General features: G+C 36.0%; 1 protein-coding gene and 1 long non-coding RNA gene across 22 annotated transcripts in view; both read right to left on the reverse strand.

Moving 5' to 3' along the window:
* PDLIM5 (PDZ and LIM domain 5) overlaps positions 1–3,796 on the reverse strand; it is a 188,913-nt gene extending 185,117 nt beyond the window's left edge. For 18 of the 20 annotated variants that reach the window (XM_074323398.1, XM_019741092.2, XM_074323390.1 and 15 more), the window contains exons 1-2: positions 3,669–3,796; positions 73–210 (exon numbers count right to left, since the gene is read on the reverse strand). In XM_074323398.1, coding sequence (XP_074179499.1) covers positions 73–168 — 96 coding nt within the window. In that variant the 5' untranslated portion in view covers positions 169–210; positions 3,669–3,796. Of the gene's footprint in view, positions 1–72; positions 211–3,562 lie in introns of all 20 variants that reach the window. The other 2 variants (XM_074323369.1, XM_074323333.1) reach the window with 1 other exon arrangement.
* A 3,785-nt stretch (positions 3,797–7,581) lies between these two features.
* Positions 7,582–21,714, reverse strand: part of LOC109452270 (uncharacterized) — a 37,161-nt gene continuing 23,028 nt past the window's right edge. Inside the window, exon 3 of one of the 2 annotated variants that reach the window (XR_002138116.2) lies at positions 7,582–7,899. This is a non-coding gene — a long non-coding RNA (uncharacterized LOC109452270). Of the gene's footprint in view, positions 7,900–9,820; positions 10,801–21,714 lie in introns of those variants that run through there. The other variant, XR_002138117.2, reaches the window with a different exon arrangement.

Below are 21,714 nucleotides of genomic sequence, written 5' to 3' on the forward strand. Positions count from 1 at the left end.
GAATCAGTCCTTAAGTTCCCAGGACTAAGCATTGAATGAACATCTGTAATAAAATCTGTAAAGTGTGCTTACACTAGAGATTGTCAAAGGCATGTTGAAATCCTTGCCACCTTGCAGCCGGAAACCCCAAGGAGCTGGGCCAACCAAGGATACACTGTAGTTGCTCATGGTTCTAATGACTCCAAGTCCAATCCCAGAACGTGAAAGAAACTGTGAAAGAAAATCAGATGGTTAAAAAAATGTTTATCTGAAGCCTTATTACATATTTAAATGTATTTAATATAAATCCAACTAAATTATATTCAGTATTTTGTTTTAGGGGGCATGAGAGGATATAGAGGATAAGTCTATATTAAGTTCTCATTTCAGTCTAAGAAAAGGTATTTATGAGCTAATATACAATTTCTAAACTCACGCCAATTTCCATAGTCTAAAAATTCCACATCAGAATATATTCCTAGACACTTGATCAGTTTTACAGCGTGCTACAATTTGTGGCATCTTACATACAAACTTTAACTCAAAGTACTTTACAATATTTTGTTATACACTGAAGAACAAGATCTTATTTCAGGTTTCATTCAAAATGATTTTCTCCTTTCTGTTACCTCATGTATTCTTTTGCCTGCAGTTAACAAGATCCTTCAATTTTACTTCCTTAAATTCTAAATTACACTAACATATAAAAAGGGCTGCAAATTCATACATCCTCATTTCTGTTTTCCAAATACTAAATTCTTTAAAATGAATTGTTTCTAATGCACAGAATTATTCTCTCCAATCATAAACTATAACTTGTATATCCTTTTATAGGGAGGTGATATTTTCCACACTTAAATATTTACTTTTTCTTCAGACAGGCAATAACAGGTAATACCCCAGCACAGTGATACTTCAGTCAGAACCTGTTTTCTGTTCATACATACACTTCATCAGGCAAAGGAGAGCGTGAAAACTGACCACACGTTAAAACTGACTGAGAGAATAGTATATTATTAGGTTGGTGCAAAAGTAATTGCGGTTTTTGCAATTATTAACCTTTTAAACCGCAATTACTTTTGCACCAACCTAATAGCTAATCTTAAATGCATAAAGGGGAATTGGAGCTTTAGAAAAGAACCAGCACTTCAGTACTCGCATTCTTGTGTGTTTTGCTGTAAGTGGACTCATCATGACTCTCACAGTAGTACTTTTACAAAATAAAAAACTAAAGAAAAAAGTATGACATGGAGTTTGGTACTGGTTATTATGGTGGTTATATGTCAGTGAGAGAATGGGAAGAATGGAGATTTCCTAAAATGTAATACTAAGAAACAGATTTCCCTCTTTAAAAATATTTTAAATATAATAGATGTATAATTTAATATAATTTTAAAACTTTAAAAAAAAAAGCTGCTTAAGACACACTTCCTTGGAAAATCTATGCTGTTCGACCAAATTATCACCTTATATTACCTGTCTTACAATATTTTCCCATTTTTTAACCCATGCAAAATTTCTATCCCATCACATCAAAATTGAAAGTGGCACATGTAGATATCCGAACCACTGGGTATATTAAAAGCAAACAGATTCCATCTTTTCATAAGAGGAAAATGAGCCAAACTTTCAACTAAGTCTGGTTCTTAAATAAAAATTAAATCAGTGAATATCTTCATGGCATCTATCTGGAAACTAAACGAGCTTTCCCTCTGGCATGGTAGTATACTCAACTGCTAAGCAATTAGCACATTACTGCACTACTGATGTAATAGGCACAGGGCACTAGGCAAGACTCAAGGCCAAGACAGAAGTCAAACTGTTATTAGGCTGGTGCAAAAGTAATTGCGGTTTAAAAGGTTAAAAATTGCAAAAACCGCAAAATTACTTTTGCACCAACCTAATAGATAACGTGAAAAACAAACAGTAAGGAAGTAATAAGGGGCCATATATAATTTGTCTTCCCGCCATAATAAAAGAGTTTCATAGAACTAGCAGAGAAAGACTGTTTTCATATTGGCACACCAGACAAATCAGAAGTGTATAAAGCCAACAGATATACCACACACAACCTGCCCCTTCCCCCCCCCCTTTAATCTTTAACTTTTGTTAAGAGAAGTATGTGAAAGTTAGGCTCAACTTCTGGCTCCATTGTTCCCTACAAGAAAATGCATTTATGTATCAATGCGTATACATGCAACTTGCCCTTTACTTGGAAGTTCCCTTCCTGACTTCTCCCATTTGCTATGAAAATCTCTAGCACTGGCAAGGTCATAGCCACACTACACAACCACTGTGTCATTTCATTTCCAGTCAATGTCGTTTCATTTCTAGCATTCTCCCTCTGCTAACTTCATTTGCCTTAAGTATTCTGATCCCTAAGCAATGGTAATATTATTGGCCTTTTCCTGGTCTCCTCCATTTGATTACCAGTGACCAAACTCTGCCTAAAATAACAAGCAGGCAGGAAACAGTGAAGCCTACTCTGCTTTCAAACACGTAGAAAATGTTGGAACTTCTGTCTAGTTCTGGAGTTTCTCTTAGGGAAAGTTCAAACAATGTCTTCGCTTTAACTTGGGAAGGAAGCTTGGTTAGTTCCCACACTCCTATCCCAGATTCTTTGGTGGGTGAGAATGGGGAAAGAACCCTTGATGAAATAAATGCTCAGGGTAACAGAAACGGTCTGAAATTAAAGAGCGGTATCTTGAGATGCTCTTTTTCCCCAGAATGAGAGACAGCGGAGGTAGAGCTGAAGAACTAAGGCCACAGGCACAGGACGATACTACTAGCAGCCGACGAGACAGTTTTCCAGCAGATGTTCACGCCTAAGCCCTGTTTGCCAAATAAGGCTCCCGAGCCGGCTGTTTCCGTGGCAGGCGGGTTCCGACGTCCTCACGGTCAGGAAGGCGGACTTGGGATAGGATCTGGCGATCACACCCTAGACCTGCCCTGCCCACCGCAGCCACGATTTTTCTGTCCAAGTTCTGCCCTTGGCCACACGCCCTTCCTTTTTCCACTAATTGTCAAACGCACTGAGGGCACAGTCTTATAAATGCCCCAACAAGCACCCAAGTCGTTAATACATCTGGCGCTCACTACAGATTTGTTTTTTTAAACCAGCTTTATTTCCGGACGCACGGAAATGTTCCCCAAACAGGTTACACAATCCTAAATATTTGGGTGGAAATAAATGCTTCCCAGTAGCGTGAAAGCAAAAACTAACCCGCCATTCCTGTGTAGTCCCGCTTCCTCCCCACACCTCCAAGAGATTCCCGCAAGACCTGGATGGACCCGGACGCCAAGGTGGGTGCCCGGCGACGCCCTGAGCCGGCCGGTGGGTCGGTGCAGGGCGCCCGGGGGCCTGTCAGCGCCCGCCCTCGCCACCCCGGACGCCCCGCTCCCGTGTCCCTGCCTCCGCCTCGCTCGTCCCGGTCGGCCGGGGCTCCGGGAACTTCCAGTGCCCGGGTCCACTCCCACTCCGCCCTTTCCCGGGCGCTCCTCTTCCCACGCCGCTCTCCCACCTCCGCCGCTCCGCGTCCAGAAAGCACCTGAGAAGCCACCCCCGCACTAGGCGCGCCCCCACCTCCTCCCCAGCTGGGATCCCCTCGCGCTCGGCGGACGGCAACCGCTTCTTTCCATCCTCCGTACTGCGGACCAGAGACGCGCATCCCCAGCTGGAGGCCACTCACCTCGGGTCCGGCACCGCGCTGCGTCCGCCTCAAACGAGCGCTGACAAGTGATTCGCGGTGCGTACGCCGACCTCCCAGCCCGCGGGAACTTCCGCCTCCTAGCTCTCCCGGCCCCGCCCCCGAGCCCGGGCACGCCCTCTCCGCTCCCGGCCACACCCCTGGGCCGGGCCAGGCGGCTCGGCGCCGGCAGAGAACGCCTTGGAGTTGCCAGCGCTCGGGCATGCGGGGGCGGGCGGAACACGCTACGGAAAAACGCTGGCGCTACCGAGTTTCGGTGGGAGTAGTCTTAGGGGTTTTCGAGCGCTTACCGGGCAAAGGTCTGCTCCGCGCGTCTCTTTTGCGGTGGATGCATTTCTCTCTCCAGAAACTTTGGATTGGAAAGCAGTTGCTCTGGCTAAAAAGAGAAGGGAGCTTTCGATAAATCCCTATCCAGGCAAGTTCAGTAGCTATTGCCTGTTTTCTTGAGAGAGATTTATAGGTCCTGAGAAATGCAAACCCTGAAATTTGCTTGTCAGGAAGGGGAAATTAGTAACTTTAATATCTAGAAGTTAAATCCTGTGATCACAACAGAAGACAGTGATAAAGAACAACTGCCCAAAGTGGTTCAACCACTATATCCTAAGCTTATTTTTCTACCGCCAAATCAATAATAGTCCATTTCAATAGTCCAGTTTCAATAAAGTTGCCCAAGAAATGTATTCATAAATAAACTTGACTAATGTTTAGTGAACATACGGAAAGTAACTTGACTTCTTTAAATTGAGTTGGCTTATATATGAAATGTGAAAAGGACAATTTTTAACCAAGGGACATGTAAAGCAAGAATGAACTTCATGGGGTCCATGAATCCCTTAGAAGTACAAACAAAATTCTAGAGAAGGTCCAAAACTGCTGTGTCAAAAAGGGTAACCACGTGTGGCTATTGAACTTTTGAAATTTGGCTACAGGGACCGAGCCATTGATTTTTTTTTTTTTTTTTGGTTTTACATAAGTTTAATTTGAATTTAAGAACTGAACCAGGGTAACCTATTTCCATTAAACACAACTTTATTGTTTAGGTAAGAATAGATTTCACTTTACCATTGAAAATTTACTGCTAAATTGACATATGATAGAAGTGAAATAATGGATTTCAAAGACTCAATGTGAAAAATATAAAATACCTCATTAATAATTTTATATTGACCTCATGTTGGAGTGATAAAGTCTTTATATTTAGTCAAATACATTATTAAAATTAATTTTGCCTTTTTTATGTGGAGAGTAATAAATTTAAAATTACCTATGTGACTAGCATTATATTTTTATTGAATAGCGCTGGTCCACATCTTTCATCACATTCTTCAAAAGTTTATGTTGGAGGGAAGGATTTCCTAATGTGAGAGCTGATTTACAAAGTGCTTTAATATATGTTATCATGTTTGACATCTCACCCCAAAATTAAGTAAATAATAACAATAGCTGCCATTTACAAATACCTACCATGTGCTGGACAGTGTGATAGTCCTTACAATAAGACAAATTTGCTGCTGATACAGTTCATTTAAGCCTGTATCAACAAAGGTTGACTAAAGGTCAATAACTACAGGTGGCATATGAAGGTATCACCAGACATAAGTATCTTGAGGTGATGAAGAAGACTTGAGAGTGAGAGGAGTGTTGCTTACTTATGCAAATTCAATTTTAGCCCACAGATGCTAGCCTGGCTCTGAGTTCACCTCCTTCTCCTACCACAGTTTAAAGCCTGAGGTATAGAGTAAATGAACCAAATTAAGATGTGATGCATTGTCTGATAGTCATCCAAGTGTCCTCCAAAGAACCAACTGCATCAAAATGACATGGGCAGCTTGTAAAAATTGCATTTTCCTGGGTCCAACCCAGACCCAGGATCCTTGCAGATAGGTCCCAGGAATCTGTCTTTTTAATAAACACTTCCTTCCCTCACCACACCCCCCAGGTAATTATTAAACTACAATACTTAAAAACCACTTCGTTAGAAATACCCCTATATCCTCAATTTACTGTGTTTCATGCTTAGGTGAAAACCATGCATCTCAGCAACAACTTATCTCAGTTCTCTCATCTTAAAGGAAATAATAATTATAAATAACCTTTTGAGGTTATCACGAGGAATAGAAATTATATATATATACACATATGTATATGAATATATATATGAAGTATATATATGTGAATGTATATATGAAGTATATGTATATAGAAAGTGTATATATATGAATAATATATGAATATATATGAAGTGTATGTGTGTGTGTGTGTGTGTGTGTGTGTGTGTGTGTGTATATATCACCTTTCATCATGCTTGGCAACAAGTAGATGTTAAGTAAATGGTTGCCCTATGAAAATTTCCTAACCAATTTATTAGATTTATTTATATATCACAAAAAACAAGTACAGAACTTTAATATTCATTATGCAGGTACTATGTTCTTGGTGATTTACGTATATTATTTAATTCTTACAATGATATAAGGAAGGTATTTTTTTCAAAGGAAGAAAGAGAAACTTGGAGATTAAGAAATTTCACCAAGGGCACACAACTCATTAGTGACAGAAATAGAGCAGAGGATCTGTCTCCAAAAACCATGTCCTTTTCATCTCAACACCACTGCCTTTCAGTAAATGCAATAAGCCATCCAGCTTTAAACACCAGAGAAAGAAGATGGAAAGCTATAGCAACTAACACTTATGTAGGCCACAGAGGTAGAATCTGCAGCAAATTACGGAAATTCAATAAATGCTGAGTTACTTGCCTATGAGATAGGACGAAACTCCTGAACCGTTTCTGGTAGGGCATGTGCCTTAACTTGTTTTAGAATGAATTGCCACTGAGCCATTCTGACTCGCCTCTTCTTGCTCCCTTGTGACTAACATTTATAAAGTGGTTGGCCATGTTGCGAAGGACATTCTGTGACTACAGATTAGCAGGAAGATAGCTAATCCATTGGGAAATCACATCAGTGTCCTCAGCCTCCTCTACAGGCTGAACAATGAGGCACTCGCCACAAAGAAAACCATATTAAAAGCTTCACTTTATCATAACCAGTGCACAAAGAGCTGAAGTATGAAAAGAAAGTAGATCAAAAGATTCACTGATTTAGCAGGAAGATTTTGTAAGAATATTCCATCTAAAAACAGTACTTACCTAAGTGTATAAATGTTTGCTCTAACATTTTATTATCCAATGCATGACTCAGAATCCTCCTACAGTACTTCAAAAATAACAGAAACTTTTAATTACAAGAGGGCATGGCTGTGGCGAGCTTTTACAGTTGCACCCAATAAACTATAAAGTGCCAGTTCTTAAAAAGTTCCTACCTTACTGTAATTCAATTTATCTTTTAAATCCTAATCCTGAAAGATAAATAAACCAGTCATAGGTGTGATTATTTAATGTTTAAAATCTAGCATGGAGAGGAGGTATTAGCTATCGTAATACCTAAAGAAACACTTGGCAATCTAGGGAGAGACTGAAGGCATGGTGTCATTCTAAAGCTTGCACGGAATTCTGGGACAAAACCACAACTAAAGTAGGCAGAGTGCAAAGGAATAAATGGGTGAGAAAGCTTCCAAGAGCAAATCCATGAAGCCTAGGTAACTGAGCAAATGTGTGATTGAAGAAGTGAAAAAGAAGTTTAAACTTTTTAAACCTAACTTCAAAGTTTCAAGTCTGGGATTTGGGGGTGCTATTAATAACTGATGCTGAACAAAAAGGAGCAGGTTTTGAAGGACTGTGCATTACATGGCAGATTCTAATAAGTAAAAAACCCCAGCGGGTAAGTAAGGGATATGAAGAAAAGGGGTAGACAGTAAGGGCATTGGTAAAAGTACTGGAAAGCTCCAACTTTGAGATTTCAGAAAGGGAGAAATACTCCTCATGACAAGATCCAGGTTTTGACAGTCTGATGTTTTATTCAGATAAAGTCATTTCTTTGAGGAGTCTGGTGAGTGGTTCAAAGGATATAGACTGTGTACATTTAGAGATAAGATAGAAACAAAACGTGTAGGTCAGTAATTGAAAAAGTATAGCGTATGAAGAAAAATGTTATTTGAAGAAAGTGAGAAGAGGGCCTGGGAACAACTTCCTAATATGTTGGCCAAGAAATCAACGTCTTCAGCCTATGAGGCAGTGCAGGGTGGGAAGAAGCCTTGTGCATTGTCCTCAGTTTCCAAGTTTGCCTTCATGTAAAAAGAGTTGAGAAGCAGTGGGCTAGGAAATGAAAAAGAGACAAATTATTGGCTTTCCGTGTAGTCATTATAATGTCTTGCACATTTGTAGTACATGAGTTAAGGAAAATGTAAAGAAAGAAGATTTACAATGCTCACTGTGAGAATGGTCCCTTAGAATCATCACCTCCTTAGCATAAATTATCTAAATGCTATGCACACTTCTTTATGGAGCATCAACCATGTCCCAAACTCTACTGATATAAATGATTTAAAAAGCAAATTCATGTTTTGAAAAAAAATTGGATTTTTGCTTTTCGGATTTCTAAAATTAATGACTTTTTAAGTTCGGCATTTTAGGGGTTTTATAAGCAATTCTATTAGATTAAAATGTTGTGGTATGACCCACCGTCACTTAGAATCTGGAAATGTTTTCTGCCCACATTGTCAATTTTCTAACCAACGAAAGAGCTAGCAAAAATTGTGATAATTTTGAATGACAAATACAATACTTCTTAAATCTAGACCTTGTCTATATACAAGGTCTGACAATTAAGTTCGTGAACTTGTTGCAATGATGTTACTAACCTTTTCTGAGATCAGAGAGATTATTCATTATGAGTTCGTACCAACTGGACAGTTAACCAAGTTTACTATTTGGAACTGCTGAAAAGGCTGCATGAAAAAGTTAGACAAAAAACAACTTTTCGCCAACAATTCATGGCACTTGCATCACAACGATGCACCAGCTCACAGGGCACTGTCTGTGAGGGAGTTTTTAGCCAGTAAACAAATAACTGTATTGGAATACCCTCCCTACTTACCTGATCTGGCCGCCAGTGACTTCTTTCTTTCCCCAAAGATAAAGGAAATGTTGAAAGGAAGACATTTTGATGATACTCAGGACATCAAGGATAATATGATGACAGCTCTGATGGCCATTCCAGAAAAAGCGTTCTAAACTCCTTTGAAGGGTGGACTAGGTGCTGGTGTGAGTGCATAGCTTCCCAAGGGGTGTACTTCAAAGGTGACCATACTGAAATTCAGCAATGAAGTATGTAGCACTTTTTCTAGGATGAGTTCCTGAACTTAATTGTCGGACCTCATATATATATATATATATATATATATATATATATATATAGTAAAGTATTAACAGTAGTTATTTTGGGGAGATTGGATTATGAAACTATTATTTTTTTACTTTATAATTTTCTATATTGCAGATTTTTAGAGAATATGTTATATCTACAATGAGACTAAAGCAACACCAATTTATTTTTTAATATATATAAATGGACTAAATTCACCCCAGTAACATAAGCTTATATTGGACAAAATTAATTTTGAATTAATTGGTTTTGAAATCCCAATTTCCTTATGGTTTTGTCCCCAACCACTGATATAATCTCTATGGATGCCTTAGGTACTCTTTTACATTGTCTGGGTTTAGAATTTTTCATGTTTTTCCATGTATCTCTTCATCAATGACGGAGCTATGAAGACATAATTATTAATGAGACTAGTATACAAATAAGGCCATTTAAACAAGTGGTATTTTGGATTGGAAAGATCCTTGGGGAAATCTAATCTTAACATGCTTTGTTTACAATAAAATCTCTCTACCCAAAAGACAGTACCTCTACTAAGTATTTAAAATCATTTTACAGACTCTGGGAAACGCAAGAAAACTAATATTTTCATTGGAATTTATCCACACGTATAGTCATAGTGGAATGCATTAAGGCACGTCATTTCTAGCCAAATTGTAAGGGATGCAGTACCAAGAGTGATGAATCAATTCATCAAAAATCTGATTAAAGCATAGAATTGTTTTTAAGATAAGGAATAACATAAAGGAATGAATATGGATCAATAACATAAACCAAAACTCTACTTAATTTTACTGAAAATATCCATTTACACATCACATCCAGTTCTGCCAGGACGTAATATGCACCTACCTGTTGCCATTTAGTTTCATAAAATTAATTCTGGGAAATTCCTCAAAGCCACTTTCTGCCAGCTGTGAAAGTTTAACTGATTAAGAAAATAAGCAAGACTTTTTTTTTTAATCTATGAGATATGAAACTGGAATTTTAAAATATTTTCCTAATCTGATTATTTCACATGACAATGTATTTTTTAAACTATATATTAGCCAAAATTTGATGCCTGCTTATTCTCAGAACTTAAAAGTTTTAACAAAATAACTGCAGTTTTATGATGTATAGATAACAAAATTCATCCATTTTTACTTAAATATTATTACATTAGACATTAAATTTTACATTTTAAAATTCATGGAAAAAGTCTAGGTATAAATGCTCTCAATGGTTGCCTATGGGTGGTGAAATTTGGTATAATTGTATTCTACTTCTATTTGCTTTTTATACTTTTCAAAGAAAACATTTTACTTTTATCATAAACTGAATATTAGGAGTAGCATTTTTTAGTATATATTAATACAATGACAATGTTATATATACATTATGCTATATACATTGGCATATAGTCATAACAAATATCTTTGAAACAAATTAAATTATGAATATAACCATTACTTATTAAAAACTAATAGCTAGATATTTTTCTGACTCCTTTATATGTATTGACTTATTTCATCCTCACAGCAATTGTAGGCACTAGGTACTATTATTTTCATATAAAGAAATGAGAGAGTTAATATAACTTACTCACAGTTGTACAGCTGGCTAGTAAAAGCAGAGCTAGGTTTTCAACCCAAACAATTTGACTATAGAATACATGTACTTAACTGAAATATGTGGCTGCTTTTCCAGAGTGGATGATGGAAGTTTGTGTCTCTGAAATTTTCTTTTCATGTAAGTCTGATTCAGTCCAATGTGGTTCTAATTCAAGATGTAAACTTCCTTGACGATTTTTATGTTTTTGCATAACTGACAAGGAGTATTAAGTGAATAAGCTGCAATAAGATAAATAGTGATCATAATAAAAGTCATTACAAGATTAAGGGATAAATCTTGTAACCTGATCGTAAGGAATATTTTCTCAAATATTTTAAGCTGAAACCATTATTTCTATTAAGATTTATAGCATTCCTACTATTCGGCGGTAAGAAAAGATGATACAGGAACATTTGTGACAACATGGATGGATCTTGAGAGTGTAATGCTGAGCAAAATAAGTCAGACAGAAAAAGCAGAGAACCATGTGATTTCACTGATATGTGGTATATAAACCAAAAACAACAAAAGAACAAGACAAACAAATGAGAAACAGAAACTCATAGACACAGACAATAGTTTAGTGGTTACCAGAGCGTAAGGGGGGTGGGGGTGGGAGATGAGGGTAAAGGGGGTTCAAATACATGGTGATGGAAGGAGAACTGACTCTGGGTGGTGAACACACAATGGGATTTATAGATGATGTAATACAGAATTGTACACCTGAAATCTATGTAATTTTACTAACAATTGTCACCCCAATAAATTTAAAAAATAAAAAAGATTTATAGCATTCCCTACAGAAAAGTGCCTCTTAATAAAAATATTTTTCAGTAGGTGAAAGAATGAAAAAATGAAATTCAAATCTCCGTAGAATATTTCATTTTCTCTCTGAATTTCTTCTAGAAAGGGAGATTTGAGAACGTTATATATGGTTGCTCCATCAGTACAAAGTCAAACATACAAATAAAATCTGAAAAATAAAGTATTCACAAACTTGATTTAGATAAAACCAAACTATTAGTTATTTAAAAATGTCTAACTTTGTTTTTTTAATTTAATACGGAACTTAATGTAGATATATCTTAATCAATCTTAGTAGAGTAGTCAATCAAAGCTATATTAAATGTTAAAAGAAAATTTTGATAATTTTTAAACAAACACATTCAACACACTAACTAAAGTAAATGACAAAAAGCACTGAGAAAAATATAGGTAAAATGAATACATACCACGGTGAGGTAAATGAGGCACATTTTCCAAATTAACATCAATTGAACATCTCTTTCAAGGAAATGTATTAGCTGATAAGTGTCTCTATGTAGGATTTAATCTTTAGAGGGAAAAAAACTGAGGGCATCTCTAGTGTTCTTTATATCTTTCTGATCAGATTCCTTAACCAAATTCTTGTAGCCTTGTTGCTATATTTAATATAATTTTATATTGCTTATAAATTATATTATTTGTACTATTTATTAAATTTATAATATTTAGAATTTTATATTAAATTTATATACATAAATTTATATGTAACGTATAATAAATTTTGTGCAATAATTAAATCAGTGTATTATCATTTCAGAACTTAACCTCTATAACATGAAAGTGTTTCTGGCCCAAAGACAGAATGTATATCAATTTTGAACAAGAGAGCCTGTTGGTGTAGTAGGCAACAGAGAACTTGCCGCACAAGGAGAAGTTCTACTTCTTTTAGCAAGAAAGTGGAAACACCTCTAGAAAAATTAAAATCCTATCTATTTCACATGTATTTCAATATGATCAGCGGGGACAAGCAAGTATCAATCCCTCATAGAAAAGCAATGAGTTGGTTCATTACAACTTGAGCCAAAGTATCAACTGTTACACATAGATCCAAATTTAGTGCCTCCTGGAAAAGAAAGAACACACAGCAAGAGGCAGAGCTGGTGGAGAGACACCTGATAGCATTGCCCCAGTAACCTGAGCTAAAGTTTTGCTTGTTGTGGAGACAAATACACTGAAAATCCAGGCAGCAAACAAATCACATTACTTCAATTTTAGAAAGTTCTTGAAGATAGATTTTAAACGTCCTGATGTGTCTTTTTGTTTGTTTTACTTTCTTTTTCATTAGGAGAGAATTTTATTCTAAAAGAGTCATCTTAAACTGCAAGAATGACCATTAAACATAACAATTAAACATGCCAAAGGAGAAGCCATGTTGCCAAAATGCCCACGTAACCCACCCAGACATCTCAAACTCACCCTTTGCTGACCTTCTATAACCCCATTTTTTCTTTTTTTTTCTTTTTGTAAACAAGACAGACACATGTTGGTAAATGCTAACAATCGTATTCACATAGAAACACAGTGTAATGTTTGAGCTCAATATACAGAGAAAGAAGGGAAAAGGCTAGAAATCTCTGCACTACTGCACAGTAGCCTAGCACCCTTCAGCTTCCAGCAGAGCTAAGGGAGCAGAAAGTTTTCCTTTTTTCCCTAAGAGCACAGTGGTGTTGATTCCATAAAGGTTTTTTTTTGAGACAGGAAGGGAGAAAACTGAATTTGGAACAGAAAGGGGCAGAGATTCTTTTCCCAGTGTGTTCTGCTGAAGTTATTTCCCCCCAAATAATGTGAGAATGTTTTACTTTTTATTGTAGAATTTTCAAACATACACAAAATAGAAAGACATATAATCAACTCGCAATGTATCCATTACCCAGCCTCAACAATTGCCATCATTAATACTTTTTTTTTTTTAAAGTTTTATGCATAGTTTTAAACAAAGATAAGTTTTATACATGACAAGGTTTCACAAACTATTTTTCAGGTTATATGAAGGAATGTGGGTTTTTGTTCATCCATGTTGCACTTACAGATTTGGTAAAAAAAGAACACTTGGTAGGTTTTTTACTTCAGATTCAAACTCTAAGGGTAAATAAATCTCTTTTGATTGAGGTCTCCATCAATTAAAACTGAACATATTCAGAAATTCACTTTTATTAGTTGAACTACAGAATAGACACTCCCAGGGACTCATTCATGCTAACAATGAAGCTCAGTAGACACTGATGAGGAATCCAGAAGTTCAATTTGTTCATTTATAATAAAGGATCCTTGTGAAGCAATCTGGAATGTTCAGGTCATTTTACTTCCAGGAACATCTCATTGAAAAATAAAATTTAGGCTAGAAGTCTGCTCATCAAGAATAGATTCAGAGTAAAAGAGAGAAATAAAGTTAAGGAGAAGCTCATCCTTTTGGGCTAACCAGATGGACCCTTCCCTGTTGGGTGATTACTTCAGTAGGTGACTTAGGGTGCTCATAATACACCATCCCCAGGCCAGGGCCAGAGAACACTAACGAGAGCTGTCAAACTCTTCCTTATTAAATCTCCTAATTTCTTTTTTTTCATTACTAAAACACTTCACTATGAACTACCCAATTTCAAAGATTGTAGCTTACCTACCTGAGTAGCATTTTAAATTAATGTCTTCCATTTAGAGGGAAAACTCCTAGGCTCCTTGCTGACCTTTCAGAAGCAATCTACTTAGAAACTATTGAATCCTGGGTGTGCTACCTACCATCCCTCAGGTCATTTAGACTTGAACACTGGCAAAACTCAAATATGTACAGATTTTTCCTGTTTTTCCAGCTTTCAGAGAAAGGACTCTGGCTTTTTTCTGGGATGGTTAAAGAAAGGCTAGCCTATAACCCAAACTATATGGGATGGCTTCCAAAGAATCAAATTTCTCACTTTGTTTTTCAACTTGAACATCAGAAAAAAGCTTTTTTTCCTCTTTGTGAAGCTTGTTGGTTCTATTTATATTTGTTTCTCTATAAGATTAATAAAACAGACTCTGTTTCTCCTTTATGCATGCACCTGCTACCAATTTATTATCACTATGCTAGCTTTTCTTTATCAAAGGATTGAGAATGGAAACAATTTCAAGAGTTCTCAGATTATATTAATTTCTGTTTCATTAACCCTCTCTCATATCAAGTAACAAAGGAGTAAATGAGACTCTTTAGTCAACACAGCCAGAAGTTTCACAACTTCCTTCATTTGTTCTAAGTGGCTTCCTTTTTAAAACAACCCTAGCCAATCCATAAGAATTTGACTTAATCAAATAGCCTGTCTACTGTCATGAATTCTTAAAAATCTATTCCAACCAAAAGAATACTGCTGGAGAGCGTTTCACTGTACCCTTATGGATTGCCAACACACTCCAATTCTGGCATTTGTAAAGAGCATTTTCCTCCTCTGTTAGTATGTTCCAGGACGGTTGGCTAGTAAACCATATAGTGACAAATGGTGGGGACACTGAGGAATTCCTCGCTGGAGCATTTAGGTGTCAGTGACATCTCTGAAATAATGATACTTGGTTATCTTATATGCAGATATAATGTTGGGTATAAATAATTTCACTGAAAATAATTCACCTCTTAGTTTTGAAGTTGAAAAATTCCCTGGTTTGTTCCACAAAATCTAAAGCAATCTGTTTTTTGTTTTTCCTTTGGATTTATTTACCTGTGTTTATTTTCTTGTCTATATAATTACAACCATTACGGATTGACAAGTAATTTATTTAAAGAGCCCACCTGCAAAATGACAATAAAATTATCTGACAATATGATAGCATAATATGTTTAGCTCAGAGTGGCCTCTCCACTGAGCACAAATACAATGCTTACCATTCTTCAAATTTTTTTCCTTAAAAAACATTGAATCCTACCGTGTGAGTGGTAGGATACTACTTTCTTGCAAATGGAACCTTGCAAGTAGTCCTAGGTGACATGAGGAATGACCTTTCAGTGTAATTTGTTGACAAATTTGCTCTCGTATTATGTGGTTATAACAACTGTTATAATTTTTAAGGCTTTTATTGAAATGCACTTCTGCTTTGGTTATTAAGGATTTTAACAATGATTGTGGGGTGAAGCAATAGAAAAGGGACCATAAATGGAGTAAGGAAAAAAGAATACAAGGGAGAAGGCAAGGAAAACAAAGGAAAAATACAAGGAAACTGATAAAATATGGAATGAGGGAAGGCAGAGTGTTGCTTAGGAAGAAGAGCAAGAATGAGAAAGAGAAATTCTGAGAGAATAAGGAATAGTTTGGTTGGTTCTCATAGTAGTGTGATTACTTCTGACAAAAGGACCCCAAGCACCACTCAGCAGATAAAAGACTTCAGTAGAACTGCAGTGATAAATACCAGTCCCCATCATGTCCTTTTCACGCTCAAGTTAACTTTGGCTCTTATTAGTTATTTGTTCCATTACTGTTACCAAAAGCTGTTAATCTTTTCTTTTTTTCTCCCTCATGGTTCCTGTGAATCTTAAGGTAATGAGACTCCTGGTCCTTTACTGTCATAAAGCCAGAAAAGAGCAAACAGATGTTTAGGTGAAAGAATAATGAGGTTTCAGGAACACTTTGACCCAGTTGGTGCCATCACGTCATCTCCTGAGCTAACAGTGCTCCTCTCTAAGCTTCTGTAAGGCAGGGCGTTTGTAAGGAAGGCCCCCTTTTACAAGAGAGGAAGCTGGAGTTTAAATGCCTTGCTTACGGCTCCCCAGTGAGCGAATAAAAGTCAGAAATAGAACCCAGACCTCCTGACGTCAGATTCAATGTTCTTTCCACTTTGCGATGCCTAAAAATACAAACAAATAAAAAAAACTCCCCAACGCAAATAAAACCTTATCCATTTCTATGTTGTAAGTTACATCTTGGAAACCTGAAGTGAGGTGAGATTAATTTGTTTAATTCTAGCTTTTTAAATGTACACCTGAATTTGAAACAAAGTGACCCATTTAAATGTATTTTGCTAAACAATATTTTCTTAGATTTCTTATTGAGTTTAATTACCTAGTAATACCACCTTATAATAATAGTTTCAAATTGTAAGGTCCCTTAGAAAATTTACTTCTATCATTTTAAAAGAAAAACGTCTTCGGCTAAAATGCCATCTTTGTGTGGTTGTATTTATACATTTGAATTACTTCACTGTATTCTATCAGTGCTACCTCTACAAATCTGTCTTGTTGACTCTAGATCTCAGTTTAAATGTCACGTCCCTGGGGCAGCCTTCTGGGACTCTTCAGAGTAAGTTATCCACTTCCACACACTGTATTTATACTTTTATAGCCCCTGCACTTTTCCTTCATAGCCCTTGTTATGATAGTAATTATACAGTAATTTGAGTAATTCTTATTTAGTGTCACTGTTGCCTTCCAGACCATAAGTACCATGAGGGCAGAACGTGTTTATCTTGTTCACGAATATATGTTCCCAGCACCTACCACAGTGATCGGCACATAGTAGGTGTTCAATGAATATTTATTTAACAAATGAATAGATGTGTTTCTCAGAGTAACCTCATAAGTTTTTGCTTATCTGGCTTAAGAAGAATAACAAATAATAATGACTCTCTTTATTGTGTGCCTAGTGTGTGCAATGCACTAGATTAGGTGTTTCATATGCATTCTCACAACAACCGTCTGAAGTGGCTACACTTTTAAATCACACTACAGATGAGGACAATAAAGTTTAGAAATATTAAGCAACTTGTCCAAGGTCACCTGGCTAGTAGTTGAAGTTTGACTGATATAGCAATTTGGGGAATAAAAAATGCAAAGAAAAGATTATTTGTTTGTTTGTTTGTTTTCTAAAGAGTAATCTCTCCTGATCTTTCATTAATGTTATACCAACACTGGGGAGAACTTTTCTTAGTAATCATTCAGTGTCTGATTCTTCCACTTTGATTCCTGTTTAACGATCCTGATTGTAACACTTTGGCTTTTATGTCTATGAGTTAAATTAAAAGATTTCCAACTTTTCATTCCCATGTCCATATATTACCTACATAGCTATTTAAAATGACATCTGAATTTCTATGGGTTCAAAGAGACAAACGGTATTTTTGCTGTTGTTTGTTTTTTCTAAGAGTACAAAGAAAAACAGAAAAGGGAGTAATAACAGCGAATGAGATTATAGGGAGAGCCAAGAAGGCTCCAAGGAGCCAGAGAAAGTGTTATGTATTTTTGAACAGCAAAAATCAAACTATATAAAAATCTGTAATTTCTGATCTTTAGAACATCAGCATTCCCCTCAGGAAGATTATTTCTATATCATTTTTTAAAATATTATTTCTGTGGGGTTTTTTTTTCAAATCAGTTTGATTAAGATCTCATGGCTGTTCCATAAATATTTTATATGCTGAGAGGCTTCAACTTGATATCTATATAGTTACTCTTACTAATAATCCATTTTGTGGAGAGGCCTATCTCATACTCTTGATTCTTTATTATCACAGTTCAATAAGATCTGTGGCTTTCATATCATTCAACCTTTTTATTCCTGAAATCTGTTGTAAAGCATTAAGACTATTAAGCAAGATATCATATCATTGAGTCACTTCTATTATGCTATATCTGCACATTATGTAGAATTCTCAGTGCTATTTTTCAGAGGCTCTGCTACAAAGCTAGCTGGTTGATGATATTCTTACAGAAATTGTTTAGGTAGTTGGGTAATAAGCCATCTTGAGTGAGATGCAAGATAAATCTTACTCCCACAAGAATGCAATCTCCACAAGGCTTGGAAGGGTATCTGCTATATAAGTAGGTGCTCAATAAACACATGTTGCTTTAATTTAAAAAATCTTTATATTGAATCATGATCTGAAGTGGTTATTTTTTTTCAGAGCTCAATGGTGATTGGTTTATAAAATTAGTATATAGTGCAATTAATTGCATTTGTTCACATAGAGAAAGAAGCAATTTTCACATTTGCTCATAGGTTCTTAAATTAACAACAACAAAATACAATCATGGATCAACTAAACCAAACTTTTCTTTTTCCTTCAGACTGATTCCTTCTTTTGAGGTCTGCCCAAAAATTCCAAGCGGTACCGGCTACTTCATTTCTATAAACTGTAAGATCCTTGAAATAAGCAGAACAGGAGAACCTTGTTTGAAGAGACGTAATGTGCTATATAGTGGAAAGTAGCTATTTATTTGGCCAAACTTGAGGGGTTTTTAGTATGGAATTATTTATGTTCTTCAAGATAACATTACCAGAATCTTTCAATTGTGACTCTACCACTCCATTACTCACTGAGTAAATTTTTCTTTTATTTCCTTTGAAAGTTATAAACAAGTTCTTAATGAAAACTATGGATAGAGTAACAGAAATATTCAAGGATAAAAGCTTTTCTATATGTTCCCTTTATTTCGTGGCACTCCCTAGTGACTATAAGACAATACAATATAGGATCCAAACTTGAATGCAAGCATCATTTCAGAAATTAGATAACATGACATATAAAATGAAAGAAAATGGGATTTACTGAGTGCCTACTGTATGTTTCACTCAAGGGAAAACCCTTAGTTTTGTTACACAGTTTCATCAAAACCCCAGAACATTTTCCAGTTTAATGAATAGTCTACATAGATCACTATCAGGAGAAAGATGGATTAAAGAGGACATCCAAGCAGACCTCACTGCAAATAAGACTACTGAACAAATACAAAAGAACTTAGCTTTAATACGGCCTGTTATTACATGAATGTTGAAATGGATCAATTGACAATTCCATAAATATTACAATTATATACAGAAAATAGTCTGGTATTTTTTTAAATTGTCATTTAAGCCTTTTATGGGTAATCCCCATGGATTTTCAATGATGTCAGCTTTGCTTTCCACCAGTAGTACCAGCACCACTGCCACTTTAGATAGATTTCATCATATTTTAAACTCAGAACAAAAGTTTACAACCCAGATTTTGTAAATTCATTCTTTGTGTCCTAGTGCTTTTATACCCAAGGGTAGAAAAGAAAACAACATAAATCTCAACATACTATGTATTGTATGTCAAAATCTGATTACTAGATTAAATTACTAGCATATTTGAGGTTTATGTTGTTTTCTTTTTAAATGAGGACCACTTGAATGTGTAAAACCTGCAAGCAACAATCAAGACATCTTTTCATTGATGCAGCCTTCGAGATATTTTAGACTGAAGTCCTATACATATTTCAGCATCATCTATATTTTGTTGGAAACTATGAACTGAGTAAAAAAAAAATTTTAATTGACTATTTTACCTGATTAGTAGGTATCATCTTAGCAGATGAATAATAGGACCAACCAGCGTAATGGATTAAATTATTCCATATCCTGGGAGAGGACTAAGATATTTTAGGGTTACTTTTGAATCTCATACCTCATTTGTTTAAAATGGGGAATGTAAAAAGTGATTGAAGTTTTCCTTTCTTAGTTATGTAGTATGTTCTTACACATATAAATAGATTGAAACCATCTATTAACAATGTGCTACAAAGTTAAGAAAGATCACCATCTCATATCATGAAGAACAGAAACAAACTCTCAGAAAACAAGGCTCCACCCTGCAATTTCAAAAAGGCCATTAAAGATGTCCATAGCTTTGGCAATGTTCCAGAACCAGCTAAATCAGAGAGCTCCAGTTGAATATAGAGCCCTGCAGCCCAAACACTTCTGCAATCTACAACAGTGTCTGGAGCAAACCCGTGTGTGATTAATACTGATGAACCCAACTTTCCACTGGGAGACATCAGTTGAGATTTCCTGATGAATGAGATTGTACATCTAAAAAGGATAGACCAATAGTCTCTGAAATACTATTTTCTTTATCTACTTTGAGGCAAAGGTTCTAACATAATTAATCACTCAGTCTAGTGTGTTAAATTATTGATAAAAGATTGAAAACCAGTACTGGACTTCTTCACTGATTTTTGGTTAGCTCTGTCTTTGCATCTCTGATGGAGAAAAATCACAGATGTTTCCAGTTGATCTGTGCTTGATCATCACAGTAGAGATCACAGTTTCATGAAGTAGGAAGCACTTCATTAAACTATCTAGATAGCTAAAGATGCTGAGAGTTCATTCATTCATTCATTCAAAAATATTCATTAGTGTGTACTCTATGACAGGCACGGTTCAAAGGATGTAACTATCGTGATAAATAAACTAAGTCTGTGCCCACATGGAGTTAACATTTTAGTGTGTCTGATAGGCAATAAAACAGGTACCTACATTATTTTCACATGCTGATAAATGCTATAAAGAATGGTAAATCAGGATAAGGGGACTGTGAAAAAAAGTGGGATGAAATGGGGTGGTATTCTAAGGAAGAGCTTTTTGAGGAGGTGCCATTTAAGCAGACTGTTGAGTGATATAAAAAAAAGTAAGCCACACAAGTATCTAAGAAAGAGCATTTCAGGTAGAATAAAAAGGAAAAAAATAAACAAACAAACCAAAAAGATCTTGAAAAGGGAATGCATTCACTCTGTTTTCACAACAGCAAGGAGTCGAGTTTTGCTGGAGCTAGAAGAACTAAAGGGAGAGAAGTTTGATATAAGATCAGAAAGCAGCCAAAGGCCAGATGCCAGGCTTTGAAGCCCATGAAAAAGTCTTGATTTCATTCCAGTGTCCGGAAAGTCACTGGAGGATTTTTAACAGGGGTAGGGCAAAATTCCATAAACACAGACTTTAAAAGATAAAAGTAGAATCAGCGAGACAAGTCAGAAGAGGAATGGTGGCTTAAATCTAGGTATAGTAGTAGTAGATATGGGAAGAAATTGTGGAATATTGCAAATACTTTGGGAGTAGTAGATCTGAAGATATTTGCTGGTGGCTTAACTATGGAGTGTAATTTTTTTTTTTTTTTTTAAATAGAGGAATCAAGAATGATCCCAACAATTTTGCCTTGAGCATATGAATAAATGAGGGGCTGTTTACTGAGCTGGAGAGAGGTCAAGGCAAATGAGAGTGCAACGGTTTTTAAGCGAAAAGTCAGTGTGATGCTTGCTGCTATAAATATGTATAGGAATTAGAAATAAAAGATCTCCAGATCTTATGTGCTATGGCATAAAGATCACATTTATATGAAAGTCTGGACACTTTAACATGACTGATGTTTCTAGAAGATAATAGGTATGGGTATTGGGAAGAGATGCTTTCAATTTTCTTTTTTACACATTTCTGTGCTTGTTTAAAGTTTTTAAAAAAAATCTTGTCTGTGTATTACTTTTGTTTTTAAAAGTAAAAATATATATTGGTATATATTTCTATGAATACCAATAAGTTAATAAGAATTAAGAAGTAAAAGGAGAGATGATACAGCAAGCAGGTAGA

The sequence above is a fragment of the Rhinolophus sinicus genome, linkage group LG02 (genome assembly GCF_036562045.2).
Source record: "Rhinolophus sinicus isolate RSC01 linkage group LG02, ASM3656204v1, whole genome shotgun sequence".
Classification (NCBI taxonomy): Eukaryota; Metazoa; Chordata; class Mammalia; order Chiroptera; family Rhinolophidae; genus Rhinolophus; species Rhinolophus sinicus.